Source organism: Camponotus floridanus, unplaced genomic scaffold, assembly GCF_003227725.1.
Source record: "Camponotus floridanus strain SB8 unplaced genomic scaffold, Cflo_v7.5 scaffold97, whole genome shotgun sequence".
Classification (NCBI taxonomy): domain Eukaryota; kingdom Metazoa; phylum Arthropoda; class Insecta; order Hymenoptera; family Formicidae; genus Camponotus; species Camponotus floridanus.
Window position 1 is genome coordinate 365985 of NW_020229868.1, and position 18031 is coordinate 384015.

The 18031-nt window shown below is 32.6% G+C and overlaps 2 protein-coding genes and 1 long non-coding RNA gene across 4 annotated transcripts in view; 1 reads left to right on the forward strand and 2 right to left on the reverse strand.

The window, feature by feature from the left end:
* Positions 1-2208: 2208 nt before the first annotated feature.
* LOC112639881 (gephyrin-like) lies at positions 2209-6301 on the reverse strand. Of its 2 annotated transcripts, none has more exons than XM_025415094.1 (16): positions 6214-6301; positions 5919-6138; positions 5806-5853; positions 5653-5715; positions 5490-5552; positions 5174-5236; positions 4963-5034; positions 4805-4840; positions 4677-4730; positions 4340-4600; positions 4202-4268; positions 3980-4088; positions 3552-3830; positions 3281-3414; positions 2728-2912; positions 2209-2653 (listed from the first exon to the last, which is right to left on the reverse strand). In XM_025415094.1, the coding sequence occupies exons 2-16, from the start codon at positions 6039-6041 to the stop codon at positions 2432-2434; spliced, it is 1779 nt and encodes a 592-aa protein (XP_025270879.1). In that variant the 5' UTR covers positions 6042-6138; positions 6214-6301; the 3' UTR covers positions 2209-2431. The 2 variants fall into 2 exon arrangements, with proteins under 2 accessions (XP_025270879.1, XP_025270878.1); XM_025415093.1 differs by having other exon boundaries at positions 4963-5046.
* Positions 6302-6368: 67 nt separating this feature from the next.
* Positions 6369-7363, reverse strand: LOC112639886. The gene is made up of 3 exons (XR_003123718.1): positions 7193-7363; positions 6587-6729; positions 6369-6452 (listed from the first exon to the last, which is right to left on the reverse strand). It is a non-coding gene; the product is annotated as an uncharacterized LOC112639886 (long non-coding RNA).
* Positions 7364-8573: 1210 nt separating this feature from the next.
* The window catches only part of LOC105248709 (protein-tyrosine sulfotransferase), a 322406-nt gene continuing 312948 nt past the window's right edge, over positions 8574-18031 (forward strand). The window contains exon 1 of the mRNA XM_025415097.1: positions 8574-8832. The gene's annotated coding sequence lies outside the window, so the exon portion shown is untranslated. The remainder of the gene's footprint in view (positions 8833-18031) is intronic.

Sequence of the window (18031 nt, forward strand, 5' to 3'; positions counted from 1 at the left end):
TCATTAAGGCACGTCGAACTTTCATTAAACTTACGCGTCGACGAGGAAACGTGGCGTACAATTACGTAAAGCCGTTGTTGGAAAAAGGAAAATGTGATGTAACCTGGTACTCTTTTTCTCTCTCTCTCTCTCTTTCTCTCCTTCTCGACTTACAGTATTTCCTGCTTTTCCATGAGGCAGTAAATTACAAGTCGTTTTAATCCAATGTATGCTGTAATTTTTTGACTTTGTTAGACGTTGTTATTCAAGTAATATCTGGAATGGATTTACAAGAAGTATTACAGTCTTTTTCATGGATTAAAAAACTTCACAATTTACTCGCTGTTATTATACTATACTAATTATTGGATGTCCTAATGACATCTGTTTTTTTTCGCTTTGTTTGCAGTCTTTTTTTCTACATTCCCCACTTTGAAACCAATTTTTATTTTTTATTTAATTTTTTACGTGCTTTATTTAATTTTTATTTATATTTGCTATCAGGAAGCGGCAGAAAGGAAGCAAAATGCAAAGAATCTAAATAAAACGGAGTTTTATGAAAAAAGAAAAAATATTAATGCAAAAACATAATCCGAATATTAGAATAAATTAAAAGTGCGATTCGATTTTTGTGATATTAATGTGATTTTATTTTTCTTTTTTCTTCTTTCTTGTTCTGTTGAATATTATTATAATTTCTTCTCCTCCGTTCTACAAATTTTAAGTGATTTTATATGTTGAATTATAATATTGCAAAGATTTGAAACATTTTTAATGTGTTATAAACATCATTACTAACACATATATGATATGGTAAAATATAATTATTAATGTATTTTAGACACAAATATATACAAATATCATATTTTATTGATGACAGAAATAATTTCAATGATAAAATGATAAACAAAAGTTATCATCACATTACACAATACATGCAGTGTGAATTAAAATTACATTACATTAAAATTACATTATGACACTTATATCCAAAATTGAAAGAAGGTATATAAATATATATGAACATTTTTTTCTGAAATCTCATTAAAAATCTCATTAAAAACCCATTAGTTATCATCAGTGTTAATGTTTAAAATGTTAACAATATTAATATTTAAAAGCATTAATAATTTTTGAAGTATAAATTCTGCAAATCAGTTAAACCATGTTTTTCATACTAATGAAATTTTAGAGAACCAAACGACTTATTACGTATTCCTTAATTTGAAATGTCTTGATAGAAGTCTTTAATAGAATTTTAATTGAAAGTTGAATTACCAAGCTAACAATAAGTGATACAATAAGTCGTGGAGTCTGAGAAGTTTAAAATCTGTCAGCGACTTGTCCTCGCTAAAGAGAAAATGATTTCAAAAGTTTTACATAAAGCAACGTAATAAATCCAATTCTTTTCACCAATTACGACATATATATTTACAAGCGTTCTTTCTTATACATTGTTTAAAAATTATTTTATTCAATATTGATTTGTCCGGTAATTGTATCATCTCTTGTGTATAGGTCGAGCGTGTTAAATTGAATAGAAATGTCCTGTTTGCCATTTTCGATTATTATTAGACACTTCGTGTGTGTGTGTGTGTGTGTGTGTGTGTGTGTGTGTGTGTGTGTGTGTGTGTGTGTGTGTGTGTGTGTGTCTGTACATATATATATATGTATGTATGTATATATAATATATATAATTATATATATATATATATATTTGTATAATATATATATTATTTGTATATATATAATATATATAATATATATAATTGTATATATATATATATGTATATATATATAATATATGTAATATATATAATTTATATAATATATATACATGTAGAGTATGATACACATATGTAGTATTATATAGTACAATACATGTGTGTGTGTGTGTGTGTGTGTGCGTGCGTGCGTGCGTGTGTATGTGTGTGTGTGTGTACATAATCTCGAATATATATAATAGATTTTAGTTGGACATTGAATTACCAACCAATAAATAGTGAAGTTTGAGAACCTTGTAATCTTTCAGTTATCTGTCTTCGCTAAAGGAAAAATGATTCCAAGTTTTACATAAAGCAATGTAACATATCCAGTTCTTTCCTCCAATTAAAACGAGATATATTGACAAGCTTTTTCTCGTATACAACATTATTTAAAAGTTGCATTATTCAAATTATAAAATAATTGTTTTACTCAATATTAATATATACAAGGTGTGTCCAATAATAATCGTATCACCTCTCGTGTACAGGTGGAACGTGTTAAATTTAATAAAAAAGTTCTGTACCCCATTTAACGATTTTCGATGGTTATTACCGAACACTTTATATATAAACATATATACATATAATATATACGTAATCGAATATACCTAATTATGTACGCAATTATTTCGTCATAAAATGCTATTGATGATAATCCATTAGAAGCATTTATTATTAACGCCTAATTATTTGATTGGACACGCAGGTACAAATGACTCATACATCACCTTCTGATCCTCTGTTTGCGGCGGCAACAGTAAGAGCGCATTAGCGGCTTGACTGCTCGATGACTTATCACTGTCGACATTTTCTCTGCTAAAAGCCGTCGCGAAATTATCCTCCTCATTCCATTTTAAAGTCGCCCATGCCGCTCTAGGACGCGAATGCAAGATATATCGATCGTGTATCTGCAATATGATTTATAATAACATTATAAATATACGCGCACATATCTCCTTTCATTTCAAATTTTGAATCTTACGCGAGCTGGAATTTCGCAAGGCATTTTGATGTGGTGCAACTTGTTCAAAATAGGTAAGAGGAACAGATGCGCGGAAACGGAAGCAGACACTGGATTTTTAGGAAGACATACAAGATACTTCAGTTTGTCGTCAAACTTGCATGTTGCGAACGTTGTCGACTTTCCCGGTTTCAGAAATACATTTCCTGAAAAAATATATGTATACAAGATGTGACTAATTTTGAGGATAATAAAATTACAGCATGAAAGTTTGAAACATTAAATTTGATATTTTTTATACCAAGAAATAGTATTTAAATCATAAAGAGTAATTTAATGCTAAATTGTCATTTATATTTATGAATTTAAATTTTTATATCTTAAAAATTGCTACTTGTGTGGAACTGATAAATATTTTAATAATTTATTTATTTATTTAATTTAAACTTTTAAACTCTAATTTTATCACTCTTGAAATTTTCGACACATTTTTTATGTATAATTCTATACATCCCAAACAGCCGTCTTTTTTGTATATTTTGTTACTGCAATGTGTATTCAGAAATAAAAGTACCAAAATGTATAGTGGCGTCAAAGTCATTCTTTAAAATGGGCTTCAATAAATCATTATCGTTCGAGCAGCCTATTGTCACGAGTACGACCACTTGCTTTAAAGCGTCTTTGATTTTCATCTTTATAGGTAGTATACTGCGAAATGTCAGTTATTAATTTTTCATTTTTTTTGTTACATTAATCATAAAATAATAAAAATATTAATCATTTGTACATTAAATCAAATATAATGAGAATGGCAAGAAATACGTAATAAATATCGATGCACTCACTCATCCGTCACAATTCCGAAATCCACTATCGAATTAAAACCTTGATCTTTTAATAGCGCGATTAGGCTTATTCTGTTGCTATCGTAAACATATCCCGGTCTTAAAGGCTCTCCAGGTTCCTCTAATAAATCTCCAATTGACAATATACCTATGGATACAGGTTTAACGACTCGAACTTCTTTACGACCTGTAGCCGCCAAAAGTCCTAATTCCGCTGGACCAATACGTGTGAATGGGGATATAATTAGTTTCCCGTTCGGTATATCGCTACCGATATTTCTTTAAAATATATAAAAAGCGTTCAGATGAAAAGGAAAACAATATTTAAAGAGATAATATTAAAAAATTATATACGAAATTTAAAAAGATAATATTTGGAAATGAATATATATACATATATATAGAAAAATATTGAATTTTTTTCATACTTAATATTCTGCCCGAATTCTGGTTTAATCTTTATCAGAATTAAATCATGCGCGTCATCATATATTATTATTCGTTTTACATCCTTAATTGGCACAACCGCTGTTGCTTCTGGAATCAGATACAGAAATAATAATTAATTCTTTACTGCAAATAGAGAGAAGCATTAATTTGCAGAGAGACTCGTTAATTGTAATTAAATTAGTTTGTAATTAAATTATCACCGTCAGGTACACGCGCTCCGCTCTTCACATACATGCATGTTCTAGGAATGAGAGATATTGGATCGGACTGCAAAAAATTTTTGTTTAATTCTAGCCTATTGCTGTATATTTTGTATAGCTTCTAACATCACAACTTACTGTAGTTCCGCTCAGTAATACTCTTATGCCTTCACCATCACTTGCCAATACTGCGTATCCATGTTTAGTGGCACATCTAAATGCTGGCACATCGCAATCGGAATATACGTGGTCGGCCAATATTCTGCCATAAGCATCATCTGTCCTTATAGAATCACTTAATGGTTCGTGTCTACCGTATTTTACTTTTCGTTGTATTTTCAACAATGCATCTTTTACAGCAATCATGGGATATTGTTGACAAATCATGTCTTCCTGTTTCTGTGAAGAAATTTAATTGTATATGCAATCTCGCATAATATTTCTTTTATCGTCTTTAATGTAACAAATAGCTCACCTCGTCCGCGGCTTCAAGCAAAGAAGATTCCTCGTCTGGATATGCGATGCTTAACTGTGAAGAGATTTAAAATTTCATTTATAATTTCATAAAATCTCTTATTATGTTTTATATAGAAAATAATTTACCTGCTCCATCATTGATATATCAAACGATGATAGTGTCTTGACAAAGCAATTCAGCGATCATTAATTGTAAAAAAAATTGTTAAGAAATTTAATTATACATAATCTTATAAAAAGATTTCTTATTATTTCTAATATAGGAAGTATTAAAAATTGCCTACCTCAGTTTTAAATGTCTCATTGTTAGACGAAGATGATTTCGCACCAATAGTGGTTTCACACGCAACATCCAACTGTAAAGGGATCTAATTATAATAATAAGATTGTATACATGCAATTTAATAATTATAATTATAAGATTGCATACATACAATCTTACATAAAATTTCTTTTTTTTTCTCGTTTAAAGTTTCTAATATAAAAATATTTTACCTGTTCTTCAGATAAATCTATAGGCAATATCTCGCAAAGTTTGGGGATTTGATCCAATTTTATCTAAAAAAATTTTAAATAATTAAAATTTCATAAAATTTCTTATTTCGTCTTATTTTTGTTATTTCTAGAAAATAATTTTTCTGTAAATTTATCAAAATAAGATTGCTATAATGTTTTGCTTTACTTTCGTCTTCCATCTATAAAATGATCAAATTGTATGTAAACACAAGTGTGTGTATATATATATATATCAATTCTAAAATTTTTCGTATTTCATTATATCTAATATTTCATTATATCTAAAATACCTTACCATTTTCTTCAATTTATCAGAAGCAAAATGAACATGGCGTTTCTTCTTATTCATGTCGTTTTCCTTAAAAAAGATTTAATTGCATATAAAATTTCATAAAATCTTTTTCTCTCTTCTTCTTTCCGTCATTACTCTATTGTTTTTGATATGAAAGATACTTTACCTTTGTTATAGGTGAAGATAATTGAGAAACCAATTGTTGCATGTCATCCCACCTAACAGTTTCCTATAAAGAGATATAATTGCATGTTTAATCGCTTTTCTTATATACAATCTTTCCCTCTCTTATTATTTTATTTTAATATATAAGTCGTACCTCGTCTGTATCTGATTCTTCATGGGATTTGATCTCATCTTCCTCTATCTGTAAAAATATTTAATTGCATATAGAAAATTATTACATTGTTTCTAAAGCAAAAAAAATCTTACCTGATCTGTATTATTTGAAGAAGATATAGTAGTTTCTTTTGAAGAACATGGAGTAGCTTGATTTATTTTCTCTTTATTTTCTTCGTCCTCTTTCATTAATCGTACTATATATTTATGCTCCATTATTGTTACAATTATATCAATGCATATTACTGCTTCTGCTTTATTGAAGCCAAATAAATTAATGATGAGCGTTTTTTTTAGAATGCCACATATATTTCTGAGGAAATGCATTTAAATTGTTATATAATTTGAAAAATAAAAAGATATAAAATATGTAAAAGTAAAATTTTACCGATGAAACTTGGATTCTAATTTCGCCTGTATTGCTTTTAATATATATGCGTGTTCTTTATTATTAATATGTTTAGTCAAATTGTTTCCAACTTTTTCTATAATCTTATTTTCTATAAACTTAGTTATATTTTTATTATATAGTTTTCCAAGCAAATTCTTATATTTATTAACATAATATGGATAACCAATAACAAAAATAGTATCAACAAATTCATTGCACCAAGCATTTATTTGCGTCTATATCATATAAATAAATTAAAATATATTGAAATAAAGTAAAATAAAGTAAAATATATTGAAAGTATATTGAACATAACAACATAACATAAAACGTTAACAACGTAAAAAGAACATTTAAAATATCTAGTTACCATCATGTCATCAAATGATAGCAATATATCAATTACTTCTACGTCAAATTTCTGCGTTATTGTATTTTTAATATAACGTATCAAATCGCTCATGTTTGTTCTATATGCTGTTATATCTGCCCGTACATCGTTTTCGACATATACTGCATAATTATAATAAAATTATTAAAACTTTATATATATATATATATATATATATATATATATATGCTTGTGTATGTGTTTTTGTTATACAATAAATAATTATAATAATTAGATTTTATTAATTTAGAATATATATGATAAACAGTCTATAAATTAGATGTATTTCTTAAATTATAATTTGATTCAAATACTCGCATTAATTGTAGAAAGTAATTTTAATACATTAGAAAAGTAAACAATATCGTTATGCTATATAAAATAATTATAATAGCAATTAAAGGTATTGGATAAGATACATGGCTACATTTAACCTTCGCATTTAATAAACTTAGCGAACAAATAATGAAAATATTTTATACGTAACGTATCTTTTCAAATAGATTTTATAACATGTTAGTACATATTTTTTTCTACATGCATATAATATATTTTACATGGAAAATACACCTGTCACGTACATACCAATCAAAATTCGACATTTTACTATTGCCGTCATCTTCTTAATCTCTCTTTATGATGCTCGTTAATATGATAAGGAAATTTTATCGTTCCGATCGTACATGTGCGTGTTCTTAACCACCAAACTCTACGACTGACGACTTTGATTCGCTATGAGAATAATATATCGATAGAAACTGTTTCGACGAAGAACTGTTTACATTTTTTCTTTCAATCGTTTTTAATACACATGTCACATAAATAAAGGCAGAAATCACCTCGATTTTCGATTCCGAGTTTATATCACGCAAATATATATAATATTAAATCCGTCTGTCCTATGTGAATTATTCGAGCGTTAGTTTTTATTAAATGCGACAATATAAAAAGAGAGAACGCGATTGCCATTAAATAATTCTTACCACTAATTATCAGCAAATATATTCATTAAATCTTCATTAAATATTCATTAAATAATGAATTCTTTTCTCTTGGAAATATTATAAACTCCGTAACGTTTAAAAAATGGAAAAATATTAAGGTTTTAACGATGACATTGAACAATGGATTATTTTTTAAATTGTGTGGATTTCGCGCGCAAAAAAAGAAAAGAAAAGCAAGTCTTTCTTCTCGCCACTCTCACGTTTTTCTACCTTTTTATGACATTTTGTTTGAAATATTTTCTCACTAGTGCTATCGCGAGAGTTTGTCCAAACTTATCACTCTCACTCGTACGTTAATATATATTTACATTCGACATATGCATACACGTTTAATATAAAATAGCTGATTACGTCACGACAGCCATGTTTGATTCGCCTAAAATGCAAGGAATCTCGGAACTGGACCACAGTGTACCTGCGTCCAAAGTCGAGACATCCAGTGTTTTTGGCGTTGTGCGCGATTATTTATAACATCGAAACGCTTGTGATAATTATTCACGCGATTACGCGATGGAGCATCGCAGATCGAAGGAACTCGATCGATGTGATTATGTGCTATGATAGTCATCGTTATTTACGAGACGACATTACGGTAACAAGAATCACTTTTAGCTCATCGTGTTCGATTACGATTTTAAGTAGTTTTAATAAATATAACTAATAAATATCGCTAGATAAAGTATAGCATCGGGAGTGGCAAAGAAAGTATCGGGCGCTTCTCATATTATGCCTGTACGATCAAGTTAATCATCATTTAATCGAAATATCTCGTTTCGGTGTCGCTGTTAAAATCGAGAATATCGCAAGAACACGCGCGCACGAAACAGCGTCATCTGTCGGTGGGAGATGCAACCGCTCGAGCTGCCGTGCGGCGCCGCGAGATGACGCGCGACTCGCGGTCACCTGTTTTCCTCCCGGCGGCGTGACGACGTCACGGTGACGTCGTCAGTATCAGCTGACTGATGGGAGCGTTCGGACAGGTTGCTTCCGCAGCGTTCGAATCCGTGCGTGTCCGCGTACGCTCGTGCGTCTTACTTTGTCGTGTCGTGTCGCGAGTGATTCGAGGAATACATCGACGCTACGAAGGATGAAGAAATTTGAAGCATCCTCGCAACTTCTTGACTGATTGCGAAACGGTGATAAGCTGCGTGGGACGAACCAAGACGTCGTCGACCACGGGTCACAAGTGCCAAGAAATTGCCACGATCAACGCAACACCGGGTGAGTAGCGATTATTGTTTCTGCTCCGAATCAAAGAGAGATTTTTAACGAGTATCTCGAGAAATGGTTGACGACAAAAATTTTGTTGACAAGTTTCGCGCTTATTCCCAGAATAGGATTGTCCTATTTATACGCGTTCGCGGAATTTATCGCAACGTGTGATTGTTGTTTTTTTTCGCGTCGCATTGATATTGTTGTTGCGACGAAGATGAGGTATCAGTGTGTGCGTATGACATGCGTCGTGCACGCGAAATTCGACGTTCTCTCGACTCGGAGTGACTGACACCTGATGCGTCGATAACCATACCGTGAAAAGAAACGCGGAATCGCCGTCTATTCAATCAGCGACTTACATTTCTGGAGAAGTTTTTCGCGTAAGATTTAAGCGTCGTTTGTTTCGTTTCGTAAAAAGAAAAATCGGTGCAGGACGTAACGAGACTCGCGAAAATCGTCGCGAAACGTCACGCGACGAATTCGCTTTTTTCAAACGGGAAAAGACTCGAAATTGAGAGCGAGCGTCAGATGACGTGGTGTCCTTGCGAGGTCGATTCGCGCAACGCACAATTTTCTGAAAATGTGGCCGGTCAAAAAAACAATATATATTCGCGATTAATAACAATTTCAATGTGTACGATAGCATATTTGTATTTTAAATCTCGAATGTTTTTCTTTCGATATTGCGCTGGAAATCCCGACGCGAATAGATTTCAAATTATGAGGGGAACATCTTGGGAATGTAACACGTAAAACACGACTTATTAATAACGGTAACTGTAAGACCATCTTGCATATATAATTTCAAAATGCATTACATGAAATAAAGAGTGAGCAAAAATACTTCTATATTTAATTATATTATTCAAGCTTCTCGTAGCTAACATAATACCGTGTGAAAGACGCGATAAAGTCTGGAAACGACGCGCAAAATAAATATCACGGCGTCGTCAGAGTAAGTTTAATATCATGAATGTTATACGAGCTAGCGAGGAAAAACAATAGCGCGAAAACCGAAGGCGAAGAAAAGAAGAGAGAAGCGAAATAATTCAAACGGAATACCGCCGAGTCGTTTTCCGTAAGCTTTACCGGAAATTATCCTTTACTTCTTCATCGCTCTCGCTACATCCGCTATTATTAAAAAAGAAGCACTATTATACAAATATCCCATGTCATTACGGCTAATCTAGTTGCTGCTCGGAATATCCGCAGTTTTATGCGAAACGAGCCACGTTTTTTTTTCGCTCGATGCTGTTGAGTCGCATATATGATTATACATCGACATTACATTTTCGTTTAATTTCCGGAAAACGCAAGATGCACGTAATTGAAAGAGAGAATTCATTAACGTTCCCCTCGCGGTTTTTTTAGACGATAATTGGCCGTAGAATTCAAGATAGAAATCTATTCATTTTTATGTGCCACGCATTTCGATATGAATTCTGATTCTTTCCCCACAAGTTTCTACAGTAAATAAAGTTGTTTTGAATATTACGAACCGCCTAAAGGGAGCTCTGAAAGGGATTTTCTTAATGATTTGTACGACGCGGCGATTGTTCCTAATGACTTGCGTGTCGCAAAGTTTGTAATTTTCGTCAGTCGCCCCTCTTTCATTCGCGTTTCGCGATAAGAATAATTAACTACTTTACGCGTATCGCATCCCGAGTAAGCTCATCGCGGTCGTGGAAATTATTTCTTATTTTCCGCAGCACCGCTTTATTACGTTACGGCTTTATAAGCCTTTGATAAAGCTGTACGGTACATATTTACAACCATGTGTGCATAATCATTTAAAAAGTCTCGTTACTCGTTCAAATTTACTTGGACGGGTTAATTCAATTCTATGCAATATCCGCCTTAAAGTAGAACTCTTTCATTCGATAATGATAAACTGTTGATATACAAGCACGATGTTAAATAATAAGAATAAATCACGAGAATGTATTATTGGTTGTATAATTTAATCGCGAAATCGGGAAATGTATAAAATGTGATGTTGAAGCGAAATCCATTTATGTCTCTCGAATAATTTGCCATTGTCGGAACTTGAAGAATTTATCCGAAAATTGAGTTGTAACGGTGTGAGATGTGTTATCCTATTGCTGGAGTAATTATATATTATCCAAAGTGAGGTCTACGTACTGTGTATGTTACTACTGGAGTATAGGGCAAATTTGCGTCTCAAACAACGCGAAGTTCGTTTTTGGCGATCGATAATCTTTGAGATAAAATTCAGGACAGAAAAAGAATTATAATTATATTAATTATGATTTTTTTCATAGCTATATATAAAATATAAAACGCGTTTGGAAAAAAAAGAAATATGTGTGTCATAAAATGTCAGGATATTTATATCCATTAAAAATTGGCAAATAATTGGAAAATAGAATTTTTTACACAAATGTTTGAATATTTTAAATTTTTTTCTAACGTACACATTAGAATTATTATCAAAAGATATCTATAACAATGTATGTATAAAGCTCGTTTGGACGATTGATAATTTTTGCGATCAAATTCGAGATAGAAAAGTATTGTATTTATATTAATTATAATTTTTCTGTTGTGTGCACTATATATGAAATATAAAAAGCATTTGAGGAGAAATTAAATATATGTCTGTCGTAAAATACACATCAGGATGTCATATCCATTAAAAATTGTGACAAATAAATTGAAAATATAACAATAAAATTTTATCGCGAATCGTAAATTGTTTAAAGCGAATTTTTAAACAAATATTTGAATATATTTCTTAAAACGCATTCATTAGTCACTATCGAAGGATATTCGCATTACGCACATCGCGTAATTATCTCGGCGAATCCTTGACGGCGGGGTTTGAAAGAAAAAGTTAATTGAGCGAAACGTTATCCTTGGTCGTTTGAATAATCGTCGCGAATATTCTAAGGTAATATCCGGAGGTTAAATCTGGGCAATCTCTCGCCATTTTGAATCGTTAACGCGTATATATGCGAAAATCCAACAGTGTCCTTGTTTCCGCTGTTTGAACACGGCGAAACCTGCCCATAAATCAAGGCGTCGCGTCGACGTGGATGGTCGCGCTGGATGGAAGCGACCACGTTGCCTCTCTGTGAACCGGCGATACAAGGATACGATCCTGCACTCGATACATGGATTCACCCCCGACGCGCCGGGAAAATCTCCCCGCGCGTCAAGGATCAGGGGTTGTCGAGTAACTTGTTGCGGATGACGTTTGCGCGTCTCTTGTACCCGTCGTTGACGGATCCAACGTCATGCTGCGCCGAGGAATAGCGGTTCTTCGCGTTAATGATTCCCGCCTGTCTACATCTTATCTGTGAAAGGAATATAATGGGGCGAGCTGATGAGCCTCCGGTTATCCAGACACAATGAAACGTATATTATTTGAGCTGATGGATAGTAATTATATACCTGTTATCGATTATCGGGATTTGTAAAAATACACACAATACATACACGTAGTCACACATACACGAGAGGTATGATATGAAAGATGTAAGTGTAAGAAGCTGCCGTTTTAAAAATTAAATAAAATAAAATAGGATATCTATTCCCTGGAAAAGCTGGAATTTTTAGAGATTCTAAGGATTTCTTTAAAAAAAAATCTCTCTTTGATAATTTTGCTCTTATACTATAATAAACAGTCGGCAAGCAAGTAAATTATATATTTAAAATATATCATATACATATATGTTTTATGTTTACAAATTCAATATCTTAAAATATTAAAGTGTTTCTATTTTAATATTGTATTGTTTTTTTATTATAATTTTTAGTGATAAAAGTAAAAATTTTATGCAGGTAAGAAATACTTATCTTGCAAAAGTTATTTAATTTTTTAAAAATTTAATTAAATTAAACATTTAATTAAATTTAATTAAATTAACAAATTAAATTAAATTTAATTTAATTAAATTTAACAAATTTATTACAAATTAGATAAATTTAGCACTTGAAAGTTAAATGACTCTATGTTTTTCTTTCGTATGAATGAGAAACATCAGAAAACATATAATAAAAAAACTTATTTTAGAAAATTGCACCCAAAAATCCTTAAAATATTATGTGGAATTCTTATTTCAATAAAAATATCTGAAAGAACAGAGAATTTTTTACATGATTTGACGTCCGATTAAAAAAATATTTTGTTTTAATTAGTCCAAATATATATTTATTTCGTCGAGATCTTCGCTTTAGCGAAGAGAGGTGTATTTCGACGATATTGTTATCAGCGTAAATATGCGCGGTTTTTGCGTGAATTATCTCTCTCGATTAAAGATCGATTGAACGATTTGTTAAAACGCAGCGATGCGTGGGTTTCGTATCCAGGGAAGAGAATGTCGAACCGCACAAGCTTCACTGGCATTGTAAACCTCGAATCCTGTGTGTTTCGCGTATATTTCGCCAACGATCATTCACGCTAGTTCTGTTTCCGATAATTAAACATTCTCTTTCCCTTTCTCTCTTTCTCTCTCTCTTTCTTTCTCCGTCTCTCTCTCTCCCTGCCTGGCCTGCCTTATGCACATGACGTAAATCACAGGGGGTGCAATCTCGGTATCGTAATTTACGAGGTAAATGACCTCTGTCTCACTCACTGGGTCGGTGTAGGAGGGTATTTGGGGGTGATTTGGAAAGAGGATCGCGAACTTGAAAGCTTTAGCAACAATCGTCTAACAATAAGTAAGACAGAACGCTCGTCTTTAATAACTACGTTTTATCATGTGAAACTAATGCTTGAAATATGGACGATATTTCTTGCATTATCTCGATAACACATGTTCCTATATTATCTTTTCTTCTCGCGATTTTTTATTCTTTTCTCTTCTTCCGAATAAGTCTGTAATCCTTTGTAATTTATGGCTATTTCGTAACAATTTGTTTGCGCTACATTTATGTATTTATGCGGCATTTTTTAATTTAAAATTTCAATAGGATTACGTAGAATATGCTGACAAAATTGGATTTGCGTTATAGAAACACCCAGTATTATTAAATTAAAAAAGTTACGGGAAAGTGTAAATGGCGCATAAAAACGTTTCCCGGATCCACGCTCGCCCTAAAATAGAGCTACACGAGATGTGAAAATAGATCAATCTTTCGAGCTAATCGAGTTTCGACACTTTTGTCGGGGGAAAAACCGCGTTAGTTTTCGACAATGAATAGCGTCCCGCATAAACTGGGAATATCGTTATAAATGGTGAATTAATGATGTAAAAGCGGCGAGCTAAATTAATTTCGATGAAGTGATTAAATTCGAAATATACCTTTTTATTTAATCCGCCAAGTTTAATTAATTCACAGTCGAAATTAATTTTTTCCTCGGATTTTCAATGAAGGAGCCAACGTTGTGGACACGCGGCAAAATGATACGCGATAATTTGACAAGAGGCGGCTTCGCGACCCATTTTCCACGCTAAAAATTCTTGGAAATATGCTGGCGGTTATTATGCTCGTTAAATGAACCGTCAAACAGCTGGTCGCGTCTCTATTTAACAGATAGCAAGCGTTAAATGTACCGATCGGAGAGACTCGTGAAATATTCAGTGCGAAAAAAACCGTGACATATTTATCTTTGAACTCTGAGTCGTTCGGGTTATCGTGGAAAATTTGTCTCCTGCTCGTGCTATAATTACGCAAATGATCGACCTTAATCGGGACGAAAAAAAGCAATCAAGATGAAAGCAATGATGTGTGAAAAGTCGCGTAAATCCTGTTTGTAATAGTTTACATAATTATATATATTTACATAATTATATATAATATTGTCATGAAATCGAAATAATAAATACATTCTCTTGGCGGTTGGTTGCAAAGAAAACCGAATTTCAACGATTTATAATTGAGCAAAATTTATAAAGCTAACATTTCTTTTTTAATGAAAAATTATTTGGTTACATTTTTCGTCAAATTATTGTATTAGATTCGCGAATAATGAGCTCGTAAATGATCCATGCATGTATAAAATATGCACGCTATTCTCTTCTACGTTTCACCCGATACGCTGATAGATGATGTTATCGGAGAATTATTTTTATTTTTAAAGCACTTTTAGCATTTTTGCCCGGTGTCGTAGAAAACGCGATGCACAAGGTTAACGTGGAAGATATCAAGGCACAATATGAGATACAGATGCGGAATTTTTTTTCTCGCGCGAGTAAGATTGATAATGAAATGAAAACATCAATAAGAGCTCCCGGAGGAAAGTCGCTCTTGATACAGGTGCTTGAATTACCTGAAAAAAACGAGGATATATGTATATCACATATCGAACGACGTGTTTAATATGTTGCGTATGAATAAGAAAAAATTACTAGTTTTATTTTTCTGGTTAATTAAAATTGCTAACTAAGTGACAGAAGGTGGGTACAATCTTTGACGTTTCTGCATTTTTGAAAATGTCATTTTTCGACATTTTATATTCGCCCAGTCACCACCGCTTCATGTCATCCTGCGAAAAACTGATTTATCTATCTTGTCTCTCTGGAGAAACGTGGAAAGAATAAATAAGTGCCTGATGTAACTTGTGTCTCGCGAATTTTGCCAGTGTTGCGGAGCATTTTTGAATTTCACGACACGAAAGTATTTCATTTTCGATACATTTGGACGGGAAGGATATACTTACTTTCATACGTGTACTGCAAAAAACAAGAGATGCATATTGTTACAAATATTTCCAGTATCCTTAAATATTTTAGTAAATATTTTACTGCCAAATAGCATGACGCGCAAACAGAAGCACGTAGAGCATGATAAATTAATGCCTCTTCAAATTTTAACGTCAGATACAAATGTATGAATATTAACTCTTGTGAATGAATTATTTTCATGAGAAAGATATTATTGTGATTTCAAACTATAGTAGATTAAATGATGATGTGTTGGCTGTTGTAATATTAATTAATTAATTAAATAATTGATTAATTAATGTAAATCATGTTTATCGCAAAATTTATTATTATAATTTATGTATTTTGATATAAAATATTTTGTAATGAAAATTACAATAAAATTAAATGTACACATTTTTAATTAATTTTTGGAGAAATGTTCCCTTTGAAGAATATTTTTAATTTAAATGATGCTTCATTCACGAATACAGATGGGAATATTCGCATATTATTAAGAAAGTAATCCGAGACAAATGTATCAATAAAAATGTATATTAAGATTTGAACAGACGTGCAAGTATTTTATATCCGCGACAGCAAAATATTTTGCGTACAAATTTGACCTGATTAAAATTTCATCGTAATTTTCGGTGATTCGTGTACAGATTTTCGAGATTGCGAACGTCAAGCTGTAATTCGTTCTTCATGTATATGTTGTTTGCGTGATTGCGCTCCTTTGTTTTAAGATATATATTTACTCGTGTGGCACAACCTTACATCGGAGCTTAAATTAATGCCTCCATATATTGTGTCCTTTGTAGATTAACATGCGCGCGAGGTAATTCGTAAAGCGGCTGGTTCGAAAAGTGATGTCTTCAATCTCGGTCACGAGAGATGGAGATTTCGTGGTATTTCACGAGCGGCGAACGAAAAATAATCATCGTGCAAACGAGAAATATAAAACTGGAAACACGAGAAACAAATGAAACGACAGAAAAAGCTTGTAAAATTATATAAACGCTAAAATCCATAATCTGAATCTGGAAAAATTTAGAAAATTCCTCCCCACAAAAACGCATCTTCATAATTTGAAATAGAGCTCGTTATTTACGAGAAAATTACGAGAGCACATTTTACGACTGGTTAATTATGAGAAAATTACGAGAGAACATTTTACGACTGGTAATTCACTTCTCCGGGTGAAACAAGGGATTGTCACGTTTAGAGAGCGCGATTTCTCGGGGAAAAGTCGCACCCAGGATTTCGCGAGCGACTCGAGTAAAGAGATGAGACACGCGAAAAGGGACGACGCGCGACTTTCTAATTCTATTCAATTAACAATTTAGTTAGCGTATCGCACTAGTTTGTAACATCCGATCGAATTTCTCGCGACTGACGCCAAGTTTCCGTTTTTGCGGCAAGAAAATGGGCACCATTTGCCACGTCGGGCTACTGGCTCGATCGTGGACAAAAAGTGAGATAATTAGATTCTATTCGGAGGATCATTTATCGTGTCGCATTTCGCGGGAGGAAGGAGAAAATTCCGAATTACACCGCACCGAGATAGATATCGAGATTACGGCAAATCTCGTTTCTCAGATAATACTCTCGTGATAATGCTGTTAGGTGTGGCAGCACTCTTGGCACGTTCTACAGCACTCATTATGTCGACCAAGAAGGAGAGAGAGAGAGAGGCAAATAAAGTCTTTGACCTTACACTCGAACCCAAATGCGTTATGTAATGCTCGATCGTTAACCTGCTCTTGCACGGTTCCAACATCCACCCACCGCACTCGCTTATTTGTTTGTCGCGTTCGATCACGCGAAATCAGAGAGATTGTTGGAGCGAGTCTGTTTTTATTGTGACTCGATCGACTCACATTCCGTGTCTTGGAACTTACCTCGTTCTATTTCTCGAATAAAAAGAACCGCGTGAGCCTGCAATCTGCATTCTCTATAAAGTCTTCCTCCATATTTCGTTCTATCAATAATATATTTTTCTAAATATTTTCACATGATTTCGCGAAACTTTGTTGTTTCTAAATAATATACACTGATGATATCTATATAGAAATATTTATATTTAGATTCTGTAATTTTTAAAATAAAATTTTACCGAATATTAATGAATGATTTCGTAAGTAGCTTCAATGCTTTTTATTATTTTTCAATATTCATTTTTCTCGCGTATAATCTTCAATTTCTTTCAAGAGTGAAATTTTTTACGTAAAAAATTGCTGTTCGATCCAGGTTAATGTTATTAGAATTTCCAATCTTTTTATAAATAATTGATAAAAGTTACATCTCTCTCTCTCTGTCTCTCTCTTTACGAATTTATCGTGTGTCAAAAAGCGGCAAACATTTCGTCAAAATTGGAGCGTACTTGTATAAAAAAGTCACGTCGTTTTTGACGTAACGTATAATATTCGAGAACCTTTTTTTCTTTTTTGAGAACCATCCATAAAACTGAGACTTTCGAGATCCATCATTTTTTATGTAACGACCCGAGAATCGGGAAGCATGCATTGCAAGCAATTTCTGGAATCCAATTGACGATTCGTACAGAAAGTCTGATTCGAAGGTAGAATATCTCG